The sequence below is a fragment of the Cuculus canorus genome, chromosome 10 (assembly GCF_017976375.1).
Source record: "Cuculus canorus isolate bCucCan1 chromosome 10, bCucCan1.pri, whole genome shotgun sequence".
NCBI lineage: Eukaryota > Metazoa > Chordata > Aves > Cuculiformes > Cuculidae > Cuculus > Cuculus canorus.
In genome coordinates, this window is record NC_071410.1 from 9855344 (window position 1) to 9872817 (window position 17474).

At 58.8% G+C, this 17474-nt stretch overlaps 2 protein-coding genes across 5 annotated transcripts; both read right to left on the bottom strand.

The window, feature by feature from the left end:
• Window positions 1–1748: 1748 nt before the first annotated feature.
• Window positions 1749–10042, bottom strand: SLC7A3 (solute carrier family 7 member 3). 3 transcript variants are annotated; one of them, XM_054075790.1, is made up of 12 exons: window positions 9908–10042; window positions 7392–7800; window positions 7032–7190; window positions 6765–6945; window positions 6540–6652; window positions 5406–5628; window positions 4924–5063; window positions 4742–4844; window positions 4268–4479; window positions 3480–3646; window positions 3103–3211; window positions 1749–2996 (listed from the first exon to the last, which is right to left on the bottom strand). In XM_054075790.1, the coding sequence occupies exons 2-12, from the start codon at window positions 7759–7761 to the stop codon at window positions 2863–2865; spliced, it is 1911 nt and encodes a 636-aa protein (XP_053931765.1). In that variant the 5' UTR covers window positions 7762–7800; window positions 9908–10042; the 3' UTR covers window positions 1749–2862. The 3 variants fall into 3 exon arrangements, with proteins under 3 accessions (XP_053931765.1, XP_053931768.1, XP_053931767.1); XM_054075793.1 differs by lacking the exon at window positions 9908–10042 and adding an exon at window positions 9753–9850; XM_054075792.1 differs by lacking the exon at window positions 9908–10042 and adding an exon at window positions 9677–9822.
• A 986-nt stretch (window positions 10043–11028) lies between these two features.
• On the bottom strand, window positions 11029–17186 carry LOC128853177 (atherin-like). Of its 2 annotated transcripts, XM_054075794.1 has the most exons (9): window positions 16672–17185; window positions 16218–16337; window positions 15573–15698; window positions 15120–15206; window positions 14343–14425; window positions 13290–13572; window positions 13007–13072; window positions 12728–12826; window positions 11128–11146 (listed from the first exon to the last, which is right to left on the bottom strand). In XM_054075794.1, the coding sequence occupies exons 1-8, from the start codon at window positions 17129–17131 to the stop codon at window positions 12729–12731; spliced, it is 1323 nt and encodes a 440-aa protein (XP_053931769.1). In that variant the 5' UTR covers window positions 17132–17185; the 3' UTR covers window positions 11128–11146; window position 12728. The 2 variants fall into 2 exon arrangements, with proteins under 2 accessions (XP_053931770.1, XP_053931769.1); XM_054075795.1 differs by lacking the exon at window positions 15120–15206 and having other exon boundaries at window positions 11029–11146; window positions 16672–17186.
• Between the last annotated feature and the right edge of the window lie 288 nt (window positions 17187–17474).

A 17474-nucleotide genomic window follows, 5' to 3' on the forward strand; every position in this document is an offset into this window, starting at 1 on the left:
AGCCCCACGGCCAGATGGCAGGCAGGAACACAGCCTGTGCTGCAGATCCGGATGGAAACCACCTGGCTGATGGGGCAAACCATAGGCAGCTCTGTGCAGGGCTGCAGACCAGGACTCTTGTCAGCAAAACCCGGCTCTGCTTTTTGCTGCTTTTTCTCAAACCAGAAAACTGCCCCTTCCAGACTGGCCCAGGAGGGGAGAGCCCTCCCTGCAGCCCCCAGCACCTGACAACCTTCACCAGGAATATGTTTCCCTCGTAGCGCTTCTCTGCATGATGGAAACCCAGGCTGCTATCAGAGCATGTCAGCAGGCCACACGCAGGCTGGCGTGGCAGCAGTTAAAGCAGTGGGAACTGCACAGACTACTCCCACGTGCTGACGTGCTGCCTCTGCCTGAGTGTTGTTCACCCACCAACTGATGTGCCAAGATGGACAATAATGCCAGCAGAGGTGCTGCCCAGAGGGGGATGTGGTGCCATCCCTGGCAGCTCTGCTAGCCCGCTTGGGGCAGAAGGTGGCAGTGGGCAGAGAGTGGCAGCACCTGTGCCTGTGCCATGATGGCATTGACCCACTGCTCCAGCACAGACTGGTGGCTGCCAGACAGCTGCTTCCCTGCCAGGCTGCCATAATGGGAGCTGCCTGGGGTGTCTGACATCCTGTTCCACAGCCAGAGCTCTGCCAGTCCCAATGGATGCCCAAGGTGGGGACATCAGTGCTCAGTGGGATGGCCTGGAGGCAGCCACAGACGTGCCCGTGGGCACAAACAGACCCGTGCATGGACATGGGCATGGATGTGGCCACATGCATGGGGACACAGGCCGAAACAAAGGCAGAGCAGGCTGCAGCAGTGGCAAGCAGGGGTGTGAGGGCTGCAGCCACACCACGGGCCTAACGCCTGCTAGGCTTGGGCAACAGCACCCAAACCCAGGTACATGAGGGGTGGTGGGTCTGCAGGCTCAAGGCTCAGCAGGGCCCATGTGCTGCGCCCCACTAGAATACACCCTCCATGTGGGATGGTGGGACGCAGTGCGGCACACCTAGTGTGACCAGGAGAGCTGGAAGCACCTGCAAGGTGCCGGTGCTAGAAGTCAACTGAGGGCTGGAGCCTGAGGCTATGGCAGGGCACCCTGGCCCGGAGCAGCGGGGTAGGCAGTGCCTGGTGCAGAGCCAGAGCAGGTGCTGCAGCCTCTTTTACACCAGGCACAGCCCTGGGGCACGGCTCACAGCTCCAGCCCAGGGGCCAAGCAGAGCTGACTGTGTGGGGCCCTCACCACTGACCGTGCAGTGACCCTGCTCCACTGCCAGTAAACAGTGAGAGATGCCAAAAGCCACACAAGATCCATCTGCCCTAAATTAGTTTATTTTGCAAAATAATTTGTCAGGGCTGATTTAGACCAGACCAGAATGTAGGAAATCATCATCTTCTCACATGGATGCAGCCCAGCTGCTGGCAATGCTTCCTTCTGCAGGGCATTGCTGGAGCCTCCAGGAGGTACTTGCAAGGGTTGAGCTGGCCTGGAGCGCTGCTCCATGGTTCCCAGCTCACTGGCCCAGGGGACAACGTGAGGGCTGCTGGTTCCAGCCAGGTCTCAGGCAGGGAGCTCACCCAGCATAGTCAGCTGTGGCTGAGCCCTGCTCTGCACTGGCACCAGCCTGGCACCCGGCTGGGTAGCATGTAGTGTCCTCGTGGGGGTCCATGACCACAGGGCATTAACACGCGATGCGGCAAGACCAACAGAGCCAAGCAGCTAAAAAACATTTAGTTTAATAGGTATAAAAATCACCATTAAATCACCAATTATACAAAGGCTTATGAGGTTGGACAGTGGTATGGCTACACTGTGGACATCTTCACAGCCTTGCACGTCAAATACTATGTTCAGTTTTGGGCTCCTCATTACAAGAAAGACATTGAGGTTCTAGAGCACGTTCAGAGAAAAGCAACAAAGCTGGTGAAGGGGCTGGAGAGCAGGTCTTACAAGGAACAGATGAGGGAACTGGGGTTGTTTAGCCTAGAGAAAAGGAGGCTGAGGGAAGACCTCATTGCTGCCTGAAAGGAAGTTGTAGCAAGGTGGCTGTCGGTCCCTTCTTCCAAGTGACAAGTGATAGGACGAGATGGAATGGCCTCAAGATACACCGAGGGAGGTTCACGTTTGACATTAGGAGAAATTTCTTCACAGAAAGGGTCATCAGGCACTGGCAGAGGCTGTTTAGGAAGGAGGTTGAGTCACCATCCCTGGAGGTGTTTAAAAGATGGGTAGATGAGGTGCTCAGGGATATGATTTAGTAGCAGATAGGTACAGTTGAGCTTGATGATCTCAAAGGTCTTTTCCATCCTAAGGATTCTATGAGGGTTTTGACCAACTGAGCCCTGTGCTGCTGGGGAGTACTGTATTGCTGGCAGTACCAGAACAAGCCGCCCCGAGCCTCATCACACGGCTCCAGCCACAGCTGCCATGTGCACACCTGGTGCTTGGAAAGCATGGAGAGGAGGTGGTGACCACAGCCACAAGGATAAACAGAACAAATACAGCCGTACTATCACGTGGGGCCTCTTGTGCACAGGGAAAGCAGCATTTCTAACAGCAGCTTCCATGGTGGGAGGGCAGTGCCAGTGTCACTGCCCCTCATCAGGGTTAGGGGGATGGCAGAGACAAGCCCTGGGCCACCAGCACTCCCACACAGCTTGGGGACTTGTCTCCAAGACCTCTGCTCTGCGCAGAGAAAGGGCAGCACATGACCCAGCTCTGCAGTCCTGTCTCACTCCTCCTGGGAGAGGGGATGAATGTACCAATCAAGATCACGATCTTGTCCCCAAGCAGGAATACTGGCAGAGGTCCATGGAGTGCCAGTCCCTGGGCCCTCAGACTGCAGCAGCCCCGGGGCTGAGGTCCAATCCAGGGTGGTGCAGAGGCTTTTCTACTGTGGCAGAGGGGTCCTCTGAGTTTTTCCCTTCCACGCTGTTCCGAATCCCATAGCCAAAGTAAATCATAAAACCTGCAGGACAATTTCTTCAATGAAATGTGCCACAGCGGGCTGCCAGCACAACAGTCTCCCGGGGGAGACCCTGCTGGCACCGCGCTCCCCTCCACAGGACACCTACCCAGGGCCATCCAGACAGCAAACCGCACCCAGGTGCCAGTACTCAGCTGTACCATCAGCAGGATGTTAACAAAGATGCTGAAGATTGGCAGGAGCGGGAGGAAAGGTACCTGCAAGGGACAAGAGGAGTCGTGTCAGCTGTGCCTTGAGGGACCTGGCCAGGCTTGACGATGCTTCTGGCCACAACCCTGCCAAAGCCCTGCAGGCACCTGGACACTTCCATGCTTGGGACTGCACTTCAGGAGCCGCATCTCGAGGCCCTGGGCTTTTCTGGATGGTGACTGCCTGGCAGCAAGTCCTGGCAGGCCCTGCAGAGGCCCAAACCCTGCCAGGGGTCCGTGGGGATGCAGACACTGTGCTGCTGTGGGCTGCACTCACTTTGAAGTTCAATCGCACGTTGCTCTGAGGTTGCCTCCAAATGATGATGGTGGGAACGAGCAGAGCCACAACGAGCAGCACCAGGGCCACAATCCAGCGCACATCAGCGTCCTTCAGTGCAGTAACCTTCTGGGTCAGGAGCACGGAGATGACTGTGATCAGCGTGGCTGCAAGAGAAAGGGTAATTGGGGGGCTGAATGGCCTCCTTGGGACCCCAAGTCTCACCGAGGCTGGGCTGAGACACCCACCCACTCCTCTCAGTCAGGTATGGATCCAGCATGTGCTCTCTCCAACATCCACCCCAAAGCTGCAGGAAAGTGCTTTACTGGAGGAACTCACCAGCACAGCAAGCTGAGAGAAGCCTCCACTCAGCTGGGCTCAAACACAGCTCTGCAGCTTACCCAGACCTGGCTGAGCCGCCCCATTCTGGCTACACAATGAAGCCATTGACAGACAGATCAAACCTCGGTGGCCGAGTAGAAACACTCTCAGGGGCTGGGGAATCACCCTTGGTGAACCATCCTGAACCAGACTCATCACAAGGAACTCCTGTGACCACATGCACGTGCCTCCATCAGCCCCTGTGCGCTCCAAATCCCAGCCATGCCCTGTGCTTGGCACCCTGCTCAGGGCAGAGCATGGCAAACTGCCAACAGCGGCTGGCAGCCTGCAATGCCCAGTCCCTTTCCTCCACTCAGCATGCCCACTATTCCCTCCCTGCTCTCCGGAGACATGCCAAAATGCTCCTGGCAGGAGGGGATATTGGCCGCTGGCTCCTGCTCACTTACCGATGATCGAGACACAGATGTAGACGATGCGCCCTGAGAGCACAGTAGGAGTGTCTGTGGGTGGGTTGAAGAGTGTCACCAGGGACAGTGTCTCCTTCTGCTGGGCACTGGCAGCGGTGACGGTTGGGTTCATGATCACTCTCTCCTCCTCATTCCCATTCAGCTCCACCATTTCCACGGCCTTCGGAGAGTTCAGCTGCCCGGACTGGTATCTAAGTAGATGGCACAAGCTACAGTGGAGCCCGAGGAACTTCCCAACCCAGGGTAGACAGTGGGCAGCACTGTCATACCCTTCCTGCTCCTCCAGCCCCACGTACTGTTCTGCAGCAGCCCCATGATGTGCCCAGAGACACTGTGCATGCTCTTGAGTGCAGCCTCCCTCTTGAGGGTTTGATGCTTCCCCAGACTGCATTCCCCCACGATAAAGCTATGGCCACAAGCCCCAAACACCGCTACGCACGAGGAGCCACTCACCGGAGGATGAGCACGCACACTGCCACCAGGGAGTAAGCCAGCAGTGTGCCAATTGACATGAGGTCCACCAGATCCTTCAGGTCAGACAGGAAGGCCATCACAGCTGCAACAAGGACATGCAGCATGAGAATGGCCCCAGGATGCTGTAGGGCAGAGCATGAGGTGGCAGCTAGGAGCCTCACCCGCAAGGATCCCCGAGACGACAGTGGCTAACAGAGGAGTCTTCGTGCGGCTGTTTATGTTGGAGAGACGCTTGAAGAGCAGCCCATCCTCTGCCATAGCATAGATCACACGGGGCATGGGGAACATGGAGCCCAGCAAGCTGCCGTGGGGAGAGACGGCTCAGGGCCTGCCATGCAAGCTGTCCATGCCCACCATCCACGTGGAGGCAAGACTGGCTCTGTGCTGACAGCAGGACAGCAACTGGATGGGACAAAACCCCAGCCCAGCCAGCACATGTGCTGCTAGTTCCACTGCCATGGTAGGTGATCAAAGAATCATAGAATGGTTTGGGTTGGAAGGGACCTTAATGATCATCCAGTTCCGTTCCCCTGCCATGGGCAGGGACACCTCCCACAGACCAGACTGCTCAAGGTCCCATCCAGCCTGGCTTTGAACACTTCCAGGGAGGGAGCAGCAATATTAGGGATGGAACTAGTCCTACCTGGTGGAGAGGGCACAGAGCGAACCAACAGCAACGGCGTAGCGGGCAGGCTCCCAGCCCACTGCCTTGAAAGCCTCAGGCAGGGGGCTCTCCTTGTTCAGGAGGAAGTAGGGTACCATGAGAGTCAGTGCCGCCGAGACCCCGAAATAAGCCACGAAGCAGATGAGGAGGGACACAATGATGCCAATGGGTATGGAGCGCTGGGGGTTCCTGGCTTCCTCCCCTGTGTGGAGACAAAAGGCAGCATCCATCCCTGCTCTGCAGTACAGTGCAGGACAACTGGCCCCCAGGAACGAGTCACAGCAGGAACTTTCAATGGTAGCATGGGGCCAGGCAGCAGCCAGCAGGGGCTGCTGGAGAGGAGTCCAGCTGGCAGAGGCTTTGGCACTGCTGAGAGCAGAGGCAGGTGCGTGGCTGCAGCCGCAGCTTCCAGGCATGCAGCTGGGCTCACAGCCCCCCCAGCCATGCCAGCCCTCTGCCCCCACCAGCAGCTCCCACAGACCCCGCTGAATGCCGATCCTCGGTGCGCGTGGGCACAGCAACGCAGCCACCATGCCCTCCTGGCCTTTGCAAAGGTGTGCTCTCCCACGGCTCCGTGCTGCCCAACAAGGGGCCCAGTGGTGGTGTAGGAGGGAAGGAGGTGGCTGCTGAGCAACCCCTGGGGGCAGGGAGGCCAAGCAGAACAGCCTGTACCAGCCACCCACTAAGCAGATTCCTTGGGGAATGAGAGGAAATTAGAGAGGGCTGCCTGTGCTCTGGAGAGCGGTGGTTCTGCATGAACTCAGTCGTTTAGAAAAACATTGCTTGAAGCTGGGAAATAACCAGGAGGCACTAGCAATTCCCAGCACTGTCATAGCCTTGACTCGGCGGTGGAAAGGCTCCCTGCTGCCTTGGAGCCGCCTGTGCAGGCAGGGTGCAGCCCTGCTCCCACCGCGCGGTGCAGGGAGCCCCTTTTCCTGGGGCAGGGCTGGCTGTGAGCCCTTTTGTGCTAGCCCAGCTGGGGACAGAGCTACCGCGGGAAAAACTCCCAGGAGCAGTGAGATGGGCAGTTTCCCACGCCATGGAGCATCCTCTCCAGCATGTCCCAGCCCTGCACTGGAGAAACGCCCATGCCAGCCTCGCCCAAGGCACTACCTGTAGTAGCAATGCAGTCAAATCCCACGAAGGCATAGAAACAGGTGGCTGCACCAGTCAAGATCCCTTCTAATCCAAAGGGTACAAACCCACCGGAACCAAAGACTTTTTTCCTGGAAAGGAAGGAGGAGAGCAGCTGCCACAGGGTGCAAGGACACCAGAGCCAGTGTCAGTCATGTGCCAGGTCCATACCAGAACCCAGCCCAGCACAGTTGCTCTCCTCACTTTATGTCATCCTGTGGGTTCAGGTATGAGAAATTGTTGTAGTCCTCCTCTGAGAGCTGCCAGTTCTTGAGGTCTCCCTTCACAAAACCAGCAATGATGACAAAGCCCAGAACCACCAGATTGACTGCTGTGAATATTTTGTTCACGAGGGCGGATTCACTGACACCAAAGGCCAGCAGCACTGCGGAGACAGAAGGAGTGAGTGGGGACTTGCCAGGCTCCCATGCCATCACCCACAGGGCCACAGAGCCACTCCTATGCACTCACCAGTAAGTAGACCTATCAGGATCAGGGCGAAGAAGTCTGGGCGCTCAGCCAGCACCCCTGGCAGGTGCATTGAGGTCTTGTTCATGAAGAAAGTAGAGATGTGGTTCCCAATGATGTTGTCGAATGCCGCACTCCAGGCTCGAGCTACGCTGGCTGTGCCTGGTCAATGGCAAATCTGTGCATCAGACCCAGTGCAAGGCACAGCAGCACCGGCCACCCCTACCCCAGCACCCACCTCCCTCTCTACTGATCCCACCCCATACCCTGCTCCTTGCGGCACCACATGCTGTTCCCACAAGCCCCTTATGCTCCCAGTATGGTGCTGCGAGGAGCCTGCCAGCACCTTGCCTGGCCCTGTACCTATTACGTAGGAGAGGATGAGGTTCCAGCCAGTTGTGAAAGCCCAGATCTCGCCAACAGTGACGTAGCTGTACAGGTAGGCAGAGCCAGTCTTGGGGACACGGGCCCCAAACTCAGCGTAGCAGAGTCCAGCCAATACTGACGAAAGAGCAGCCACCAGGAAGCAGAGAACAATGGAGGGACCAGCCGTCATCTTGGCTACCTCCCCTGCCAGCACATACACACCGGCCCCCAGCGTACTGCCCACCCCCAGGGCTATGAGGTCCAGAGTGGAGAGGCAGCGAGCAAAACGCGTTTCCTCAGAGCTCAGATCCACTACGCGCCGGCGGATCAGTTTTTTCGCAATGCTGGTCATTTTCCCTCCAAACATCTTGTCCTCTTGTGGGTGATGTTCAGCTGCTCAAAACCCCTGCAAGAAAAGGGACCATACGAGCATGAAGCTCAGCGTCCTGCCGGCAACAGGACCCATACTGCTGGGAGCTGGGCAGGCAGCAGTGCGCACATGAGCTGTGCCTGCTCCCAATGAACTCAACAGCACCAAGCCACCAAGCTGGTGGGGCAGAGACCATGGTGGCTCCCTCCAAGGCACTGTGGGGCTGCACATACCCCACCTGCACAGCCCCTGCACCAGGAGAGCGATCCAGGGATGAACCCAGTAGGCCCATGGTGAGGAATAAGTTCATTGCAAAAGCCCCGTGTGATCCCCACCGTGGGGCCACCATGCACATCCCAGAGCTTGCCCACCCTCTCCCTGAACCTCCCCACTGATTTGGCATCCTGGAGATCCCTCAGCCCAAACTTGACTGCTGGCACACCCCTCCAGCCTGTGTGGGCGTGCACAGCAGCAATGGCAGGGAGAAAAAGCATTCCTCCGGAAGAGGCAAGCTGGGCTCACTCTCTGAATCATGGCCATTCCGCCTTTGCTCTCAGCATCTGCACTACACCTTCAGCAGGGATTCATGGCCAGACACACAGCACTGGCCCCTGGTGCACATCCCTCGTGTAACAACGACACTTGCTGAGCAGCCCACACATTCTGCAGACTGCAATCGCCTTAAATGTGCAAACCCCACACTCCCCTTGCTCACAGCAGCCACTCATCCCCAAAAGCTCTGGGAGATGTGTGGATGTGGCACTTGGGGACATGGTTTAGTGGTGGATTTGGCAGTGGTAGGCTTACAGTGAGACTTGACGACCTTAAAGGTCTTTTCCAACCTAAATGATTCTGTGATTCTGCAAGGAAAGCGGCTCCCAATGCCCACAGCCGCAGCTGGCACCCCGTGCCCAGCAATGGACCACCCACTCACCAGTGCCTTCTCCCTGCGGGCCACTCCGTTCACTGGGAAACAAAACACGCTCCAGCCAGGAGCCCAGGGCAGCACCGACATCGTGCTGTATGAATCACTGTAAGTACGTATGAGGATAACTTTTCGACCCTTTTCCACTGAGGGGAATTACCAGGGTTGCAGTGGCAGCCACCAGTTTGCCTGCTTCGCCATAACCAGTAAACAAGCCCATTTCTGGAGAAACCTCCTCCTGACCCAGCACATGGCACAAGGAGCCTCAGCCCAACGAGCCCTCCCAGCCCAGGGCAGCCTCTGGGCCAGGTTTCAAGGGAACAAGAAGAGTTCCCGGCACTGGCACCCTCCCCAGCCACTGCCCGGACAGCTTGGGCTAAGGCAGACCCCTGTGCTGGTCAGTCAAGGGTTTCTGACAGCTGACGCAAGCCCTGCAAACTGCAAGCACGGTGCTGGTGTCAGAAACATGTTCAGCCTTTATTCCCAGAGCATCACAGAGAAAGAAGCGTGAGAGAGGTGCTGAGCAGGAAGATGTGGGACAGCCTCCCCTTCCTAACCCCCACGGGATTCACCGTGCCCGGTGGAAGGAACACCTTGAGCACCCAGACCCGCACCAGCACCCATCGGAGCTGGCTTAGAGAAAGCTGCTCGGGCGGGGTGCCGGGCTCTGGGGAGGCTCAGCGCACCGAGGGGGGTCTCGCAGAAAGCCCCTCTGCCACCTGAGATGGAGAACGCGCAGGGAGCTGCTCGGGGACGGGGGCAGAGGAGAGGAGAAGAAACAAGTCAGGCAACGGCTCCCGCCGGCGGGAACCTCCTGCTGCCCACATCCTGCTACCGACCGCATGCCAGTACCCATCCTGGCACCTATCCCACCGCGGTACCCACCACGTCCCGGTACCCACCGCATCCCAGTACTCATCCCATCACGGTACGCACCGCGTCTCGGTACCCACCGCATCCCGGTACCCGTCCCATCCCGGTACCCACCGCGTCCCGGTATCAATCCCATCCCGGTACCCGCCGCACGCCCCCGCGGCTGGGGGCAGGTGCCGAGGACCCTCACCCCAGACACCGCGGGAGCATCCCCAGCCCCGAGGAGCCGCCGGCTGCGCTCCGTCCCGCCCCGGGAGCGGCGCTGCTCCACGTGCGGCTGATGCAAGCACGGCACCGGTTGCGCCAGACCCGCCCGGCCCGCTTGCAGCCCCCGCCGCGACTCACCGGAGGCTCGGCTCGGTCGGTACCGCTCGGAACGGCTCGTTCCGGCTCGCTAAGGCTCGGCGCGTTCCGGTGTGGTCCCATTCAGCTCCGTGGCCCCTGCCGCGAGGGTGGAAGGGCGGGCACGGCCCCGCCCGCCGAACACTCAGCCCAGAGGCAGCCGGGAAACACCGGGGAAAACCAGACCCCCCCGCTGCCCGGGATACCGGGATGGGACGGGTACCGGGACGGGATGGGTACTGGGACACAGTGGGTATTGGGATGCAGTGGGTACCGGGATCGGACGGGTACTGGGATGCGGTGGGTACCGAGATGCGGTGGGCACTGGGATGGGATGGGTACTGGGATGCTCTGGGTACCAGGATGGGATGGGTGCTGGGATGCAGTGGGTACCAGGATGCGGTGGGTACCAGGATGAGATGGGTAATGGGATGCGGTGGGTACCAGGCTAGGAGGGGATGGGACAGGTACTGGGATGCGGTGGGTACCAGGATGGGATGGGTACTGGGATGCAGTGGGTACCGAGATGGGATGAAGACCCTGCCGACCCCAAGCCACAGATGTAAAAATCGTTCTAAATCCAAGCCATAAGTGGCCCCGGGGCAGGGGCAGGCACGGCTCGATTCCTGGTAGTGCATGGCAAGGGACCAGAAAAGGCCACAGAGTGGGCAACAGAGGGGCCAGGTGGGCATGGCGAGGTGAGGGCTGCAATGCAGGGAGGCAAGGAGGAATTCCCTTGCGCTGCCCTGTCACAGCCTTCTCAATACCAAGAGCAACAGGCAGCTCTGAGCAGCAGCAAACCCCAGTCACGGGAGAACTGTTTGGCAGCCAGGAGCCAGCTCCCTTCTCTCCCACACTGCTCCGAAACCAGAGTGTTCGCATGTTGTGAGCGCCCATCCAAACAAGTAGTAATGCTGGGAGGTGAGCCAGTCCCTCCTGGCATCACAGTCAAGGCTCTGCTCCAGTGCCATCGCCGAGGATGTGGAGGCAAGAGGCTTCAAGTCATTGGCAGCAGAGCAGGCAGGAGCAGCAGCCTCCACCCCTCTGAGCCCACCTGCCCGGGAGGTTCACACACAGGGGTGGTGCAGACAAAAATGCTCCACACACAAAATGACCTCATGGCAGTGGAAACAGCTGTGCAGAATCCTGTGAGCGCAGGCAGTGACGCAGGTTCTCTTCCCGCTCTCAGCTCTCGCAGATGAACGAACCGTGGCCCAGCAACGCCCCTTTAGCACCAGAATGCTTCAGAGCAGGACGGAAACGAGCATAAGACCAAATACGGAAATCCCCTGCAGCCTCACTACTGGCGCCCAAGCGCTTCCTGCTTCTTGGGCTGCCTGTGGCCGGCAGGGACCTGGCAGGGCCGAAGTCCTGCTGCCTGCAGTGCCACAGGCACCACCATCACTGAGGGTGCTCTCAGGGAGGACTGGGAGCAACACAGGGACAGCAGGGCTCCACAGGGACATGCCCTGGCCCAGCCAAGCAGAGGCTGGGTACCCCGAGCAGCAAGGGGGTTGACACCAAGACACCTATTCCCAGATACCCTGATAGCAGCCGTTGGAAAGGATTTTCAGGCAGCGAGTGGCACCAGGGCACCAAACAGGGCTCCAGCTTTCAGACCTCACACACAGCTCCACATCTGTCTTCCCAGTACCCCATTCTTACCTCCCAGTCTACTGCTCTCCACCACCACCACCCTGTTCAGTGCCCTGATGCAGCAGCATGGGCCAAGGGCTGGGAGCAGGCAGAGGCATGGAGCAAGCCAAGCACATGCCTTGACAGGAGTAACAGAAAGGCAGACAAAGGCAGGGCACACATAGCCAGAGACAAGGAGGGTAGGAGGTGGCGCCAGCCCAGAAAGGCAGCCAAAACCCCTGCAGAAGCAGATCCAAATCAGCCCTTAGAGCCCCACCACCTTCCACCACTGGAGCATAGAATCAAAGTATCTCATTTGGAAGGGACCCATAAGGATCAAGTCCCTGCTCCTTGCAGCACTATCTAAAACTAAACTATATGACTTAAGAGTATCATCCAGACATGCCCTGAACTCTGACAAGCTTGGTGCCATGATCATCACTTCCTGGGGCGCCTGTTCCAGTGACTGACCACCCTCTCAGGGAAGAACTTTCTCCTAAAAAAAAAAAAATGGAGTCCTGTGTTCAGTTCTGGAGTCCTCAGCAAAGGAAGGACATGGATCCGTTAGCATGAGTCCAGAGCAAGGGCCATGAAGACGATCAGAGGGCTGGAGCACCTCCTCTTTGAGGACAGGCTGAGAGTTGGGGTTTTTTAGCCTGGAGAAGAGAAGGCACCAGGCAGACCTTACAGCGGCCTTCCTGTAGGGAAGCCCGTAGGAAAGCTGGGGAGTGCAGGGATAGCAAAGGGGTAACAGTTTTAAGCTGAAAGAAGGGAGATTTAGATTAGACATTAGGAAGAAATTCTTTTACTGTGAGGGTGGTGAGGCACTGGCACAGGTTATCCAGAGAGGTTGTGGATGCCCCATCCCTATGGTGGTGTTCAAAACCAGGTTGGATGAGGCTATGACCAATGTGATGTAGTGGGAGGTGTCCCTGCTCATGGCAGGGGGTTGGAACTGGATGATCTTTAAGGTCCCTTCCAACCCAAACCACTCTATGATTCCCTAGCTGAGCAGAACCAGTCACAGCTGGACACAGACCTGCCCTTTCTGCCCAGCCCTTTGGAGAACAGCAGGCAGCATTGGGTACTGGCCCTATCACAGCCAACAGCAAGCATCACTGAGAAAAGACACCTTTATTTTAAACACAAAAAGAAAAAAAAATCCATTTGTTGAAGAGTTTCACAAACCTCACCGGCCCAGTGGCTCAGGCATCTGGACAAGTGGCTGTTTTAAGTCTGTCCCCAAGTCACCACCCTTCTCCACTGCTCCATCTTCTGGACAGATTCCTGGGGAGCAACGACAGCATCAAAGCATTGCTATTCCTGGCACTCATCACCTGCCCCAAAGGGAAGGCCACAAGCTGTGTGCCTTCCACCTGGCAGCCCTCAGTTACCCTGGCAAGGGATCACTGGAGCACCCCTGCAGCTTGCCCAGCGGAGAGAGCTCACCCCAGTGAGGGATCATACCTGTTGCTCTAAGCTGAGCCTGCAAGATCGTCCGGTGATAGGCTTCACACTGGGCAGTCTTGTCAGCTGCAGGCAGGAGGCAAGTCAGTGTGTACTTAGCCCATCCTGAACATGTCACCCCCCTGAACCTCTGGGGCAGCAGCTGGGAACCTGCTCTACTCCCCAACAAGAAGCCAGCCTCATCCCCACAGAGCTGCAGGCCATGGGCTCCCAGTACAAGTCCAGTGGGTGTCATCTGGCTTGTAGGTGTCCCAGAGACCCCAAAACAGCGAGCCCCACTTACCTAGCTCAGTCTTCACTTGCTCCAGCTCATTCTTTACATACTTCAGCTCGTTCTTTGCACTCTCTGACTCGCTCTTTACACGCTCCAGCTCATTTGTTACTTGCTCCAGCTCCTTTGTTACTTGCTCCATCTTGTTTGTTACTTGCTCCCACTCCTTCTTTGCACGCTCCAGCTCGTTTGTTACTTGCTCCATCTTGTTTCTTACTTGCTCCCACTCGTTCTTTGCACACTCCGGCTCCTTCTTTTGACACTTCAGCTCCCCGGACAGCTGATCACCTGCAGACTTGCAAAGGCAGCGTGTAAGTGTAATGCAGGCAGTGGCGGACCCCACTAAGCGACACACAGCCCAGCCCTTCCTGTGGAGAAGCACCTCTGCAGGCAGAACCTGCACACCAGCAGTTCCTGGCTTGGGGAGCCCTGCTCACTCCCCTCAGCACACCAGAGCAAGGCTCCATTTCGACATTCACCCCTGCTTCAGGAGCCTGGTGCTGTTGCAGGGCAGCCCAATCAGCACCCCAAGCCCAGCACCTGCGGGACCACTGCCAAGGTGCATTCATCGCAGCACCAGTGTCTGGCAAAGCAGCCGCTATTTGCTCATCAACGAGCAACTGCCACTGCCTATGGATCACAGGGATCCCTTTGGCAAGCGAACACCACACCAAAGAACCCTAAAACTACTGGCAAATGCACGAACATATTTTACAGGTAGGAGATTGCATGCTTTGGAGCCTCACCCTGCTGCAGGCTTGCTCACCCTGTCCTGGGGACAAGTTCAACACACCAGGATGTATAAAAGTGACCCCAAGCCACAGGGGTGTGCATATTTCAAAAGCCTCATTAAAAATTCACTGGACAGAAGCTCACTGTTCCCTACGCACCAGAGGGGTGGTAAAGCCATAGAGCAAATGCGCAAGGCGTTGTATAAACCCCAGGGAAAGGCTAAAACGGCTCAGATACCAGCCCAGAACTTGGCAGCCCCAGGTCCCATCACTTACCACCTCTGCTACAGCTGGCCCAAATGCTCTGTGGTGCCAGGACAGAGTTGGCTCTTACCTCCTCAGCAGGGACTGCATCCCCAGGGGCCAACTTGCTGGAAAAAGAGGACACCCCTAACTCCCACGTCTGGTCAGCCTTGCCTGTGAAGAGAAGTGTCACCACTAGAAACATAACTGCCATCCCCAGCACCTCTTCAGCCAGGCCACAGAGCTGCTCCAGACTGGGGACAGAACCTGTCCAGGGGAGCCAAAGGTCTTCAAGCCCCTCCAGCTCAATGGCTGCTGCTGGCCTGGCCTGTACGGGTGCTGTTGGGAGAAGGTGCTCCTGTACAACCTAGCTCCCAGCAGCTCTCGCCTGCTCAGCAGCTCAGAAGTCTGCTCACACAGGGAGGGCAGACAGCTGCCCTGGGCAGGGCAGGACTGTCCCAGCAGTGTGGGAATAGACTTCCTTGCTTCTCTTCCTCATCAGAGCCCAGGAGTGCAGGCTGCCCATCTGCAGTTCTTGGGGAAGGCAACACACTCTGCCTGCAGAGAAGGCTGGAGCACTCCTGGCACATCTCTTCCCCAAGACTCTGCTGGGGAACAGCACCGCCCAACAGGCAGCAGCCAGCTGCCCTACGCAGCTGAATGTTTCCCCACGCTCGCCCTGACACAAAGTGCAAATCCACCAGACCCAATACAGAAACAGACTCTGCTCACCATGGACTCATGGGACACTTGGTTTTCAGCCAGGCTTTGGCAGTCAGGAGCCAAGAAAGCTCCACAGGGTCTCTACTCTAGAGGGGAACAAGCTCCAGCTCCCCACTCCTACATGGGACAGTTCTGTACTGCTCACCTGCTCCCAAGACAGTCCCTGCTTTGCTCTCAACGTTTCCCTGCAGCTCTCGGGTTGTGTTGCATATCAGCTCCTGCGTAGTCGATCCTGATGTGGGGTCCAGGAAATGAAAGCAAAGAGCATTAAACTCTGCTCAAAGAGAGCCCCGAGAGCAACACGCGCTGACCATGACCACTCCTGTCCAGCCTACAGATGAGCTAGAGCACCAGATTTGTTCAGGGGTTTTGCTGGGTGTCTCGCAGGAGAGACTCCACCTAGTCTTCCTGCTCTGCATTTCCCTTCCTTTTCTCTGAGCTCGAGGATACACTGCCCCCTCCTGTCCTTTCACTGGGCAAACCCAGTGAAAGAAAGCCTTCACTCTGCAGCCAAGACCTGAATGTTTTCCCCAGGGCAGCAGCTCCCCTCTCCCACAACACCGCAGCCTCCAGGGCTTCTACCCACATCCACTCTTACCAAAACAAAAACGCTTGGGGGAAGACACTTTTCCCAGCAGCCGCAGTCGAGAGTGAGAAGCCATGGTAGGAATCGCTGTAGAGAGCCTCTGGGAGGGCTGCCTGTGACCCCCAGCCTTGGCAGCAGCTGTAATGGATAAATATTATGTATAAAGGGTCCCACTCTGAATCCTGAAAGCCACACTGCATCCCCAGGGAAGTTATGGATGCCTCCTCCCTGGAAATGTTCAAGGCCAGGCTGGATGGGGCCTTGAGCAGCCTGGTCTCTGGGAGGTGTCCCGGCCCATGGCAGCAGGTTGGAACTGCATGATCTTTAAGGTCCCTTCCAACTGAAGCTGTTCTATGACTCTGTGATCTCTCATACAGCTCAGGGCTCAGCTGTGCTGCCCATCCCACTCACAGGGACCAGCACACCCTTACAAGACCATGGGGTGAGGGCTCCAAGCCAACAGGCAGCAAGCAAGAGCCCAGATACTGCCAATACAGTCCTTGGGGCTGAGCACATTCCCTGGCCTCCTACCTGTGCCGCTTCCAGGGACTCCCTGCTCCCCACGCTCTGTCCGTCCTACACCGCAGCCCAGGCCCCCCATTCCCCCTGCACCATCGACCCCCCTTTACCCCAGCTTCCCCGCCTTGTGTCACGCACCTGCGGCTGCAGAATTACATTCCATCTGCGTGTCCCGGGCCTTGGGTTTGGGAATGGTGGAACGCTGCGCCAGCTGCTGAATCCTGGACTTGGTACCTGGCATTGCCTTCAGCTTGGAACCTGGGGAAGAAAGAGGGCTGTGAGCCCCATGCTCAGCCCACCCCGAGCACCTCACCCGCGATCCTGTTCCATCCCTGTGGAATTGCAGCACCTGGGGAGGCACCACCCGGTGCCCTGAGCCCTCGGCGTGTGCGGCGTGTGCTCAGCCCATGCGTAACGCCTCAGCCCCGATCCCGCTCTGCTCCCAGCAAGGAGCCAGCCCCATCCCTGGGGAACTGCAGTCCCCGGGAGACACCGCCGGTGCCCCGAGCCCTCGGCTGCGTTCAACCCACCCTTAACACCTCGCCCCCGCGCTCTGCAGCCCCCGGGGCTCCCGGCGTGGCCCCTCGCTCACCTCGGGGCTGCGGCAGCTCCGTTCCCGGGGCACCGAGCCCCCTCCCGCCCTCGGGGAGCTTCGCACCCGCCCGGGCGGCCCTGCCGCGGCCCGGGGTCCGGCGGGGGGTCCGGGAGCGGCCCGGGCCCGGCGCAGCTCGGCCCCGCGCTGCCTTACGGGCCGGGAGGGCGCCGGTACCGGGCGGGCGGAGGCGCCGCGGCTCCGCGGCGGGCGGGTCCCACAGCGGCGTGGAGGTGGCGGGCGGCGCGGCGGCGGGCCGCGGTAGGCTGTCCCGGTCCCGGTGCGGCGCGGGCTCCGCCGCCGAGTCCCGGAACAGGCGGGAGATGATGGCGCGGCATTCCTCCTCGAAGAAGCTGCGGAAGAAAGTGGATGGCGAGGGCGGCGGCGACGAGCCCTCCACGTGCTGCAGCAGGTCGGGACAGGCGGGCGACACCACGGGCGGCGGCTGCGGACCCGACATCGCGGCTCAGCTCAGCGCCTCCCACCGCCCCCGGCACTTCCGCGGCACCGCCCGCTCCGAACAGCGCCCCCTGCCGGCGGGAGGACCGACCCTAGCCTTCTTGTTCCCCCGTCCCGCAGAACCGCGCCCCCTGCCTCCCGGGAGGAACAACTGCCCCCCCCATCCGCGCCCCGAAGAGCAGCGCCCCCTGTCGCCCTGGAGGATCAACCGCCCCGGCAGCGTCAGCCCTGCACCGCCAGCGGCACTTCCGCACCCCGCCCGGCCCCGCGCAGCGCAACCTGCCGGCGGGGAGGAGCAACCGCACCCCGGTGTCCCCTCCCGGTGCCCCCTCCCGGTGCCCCCT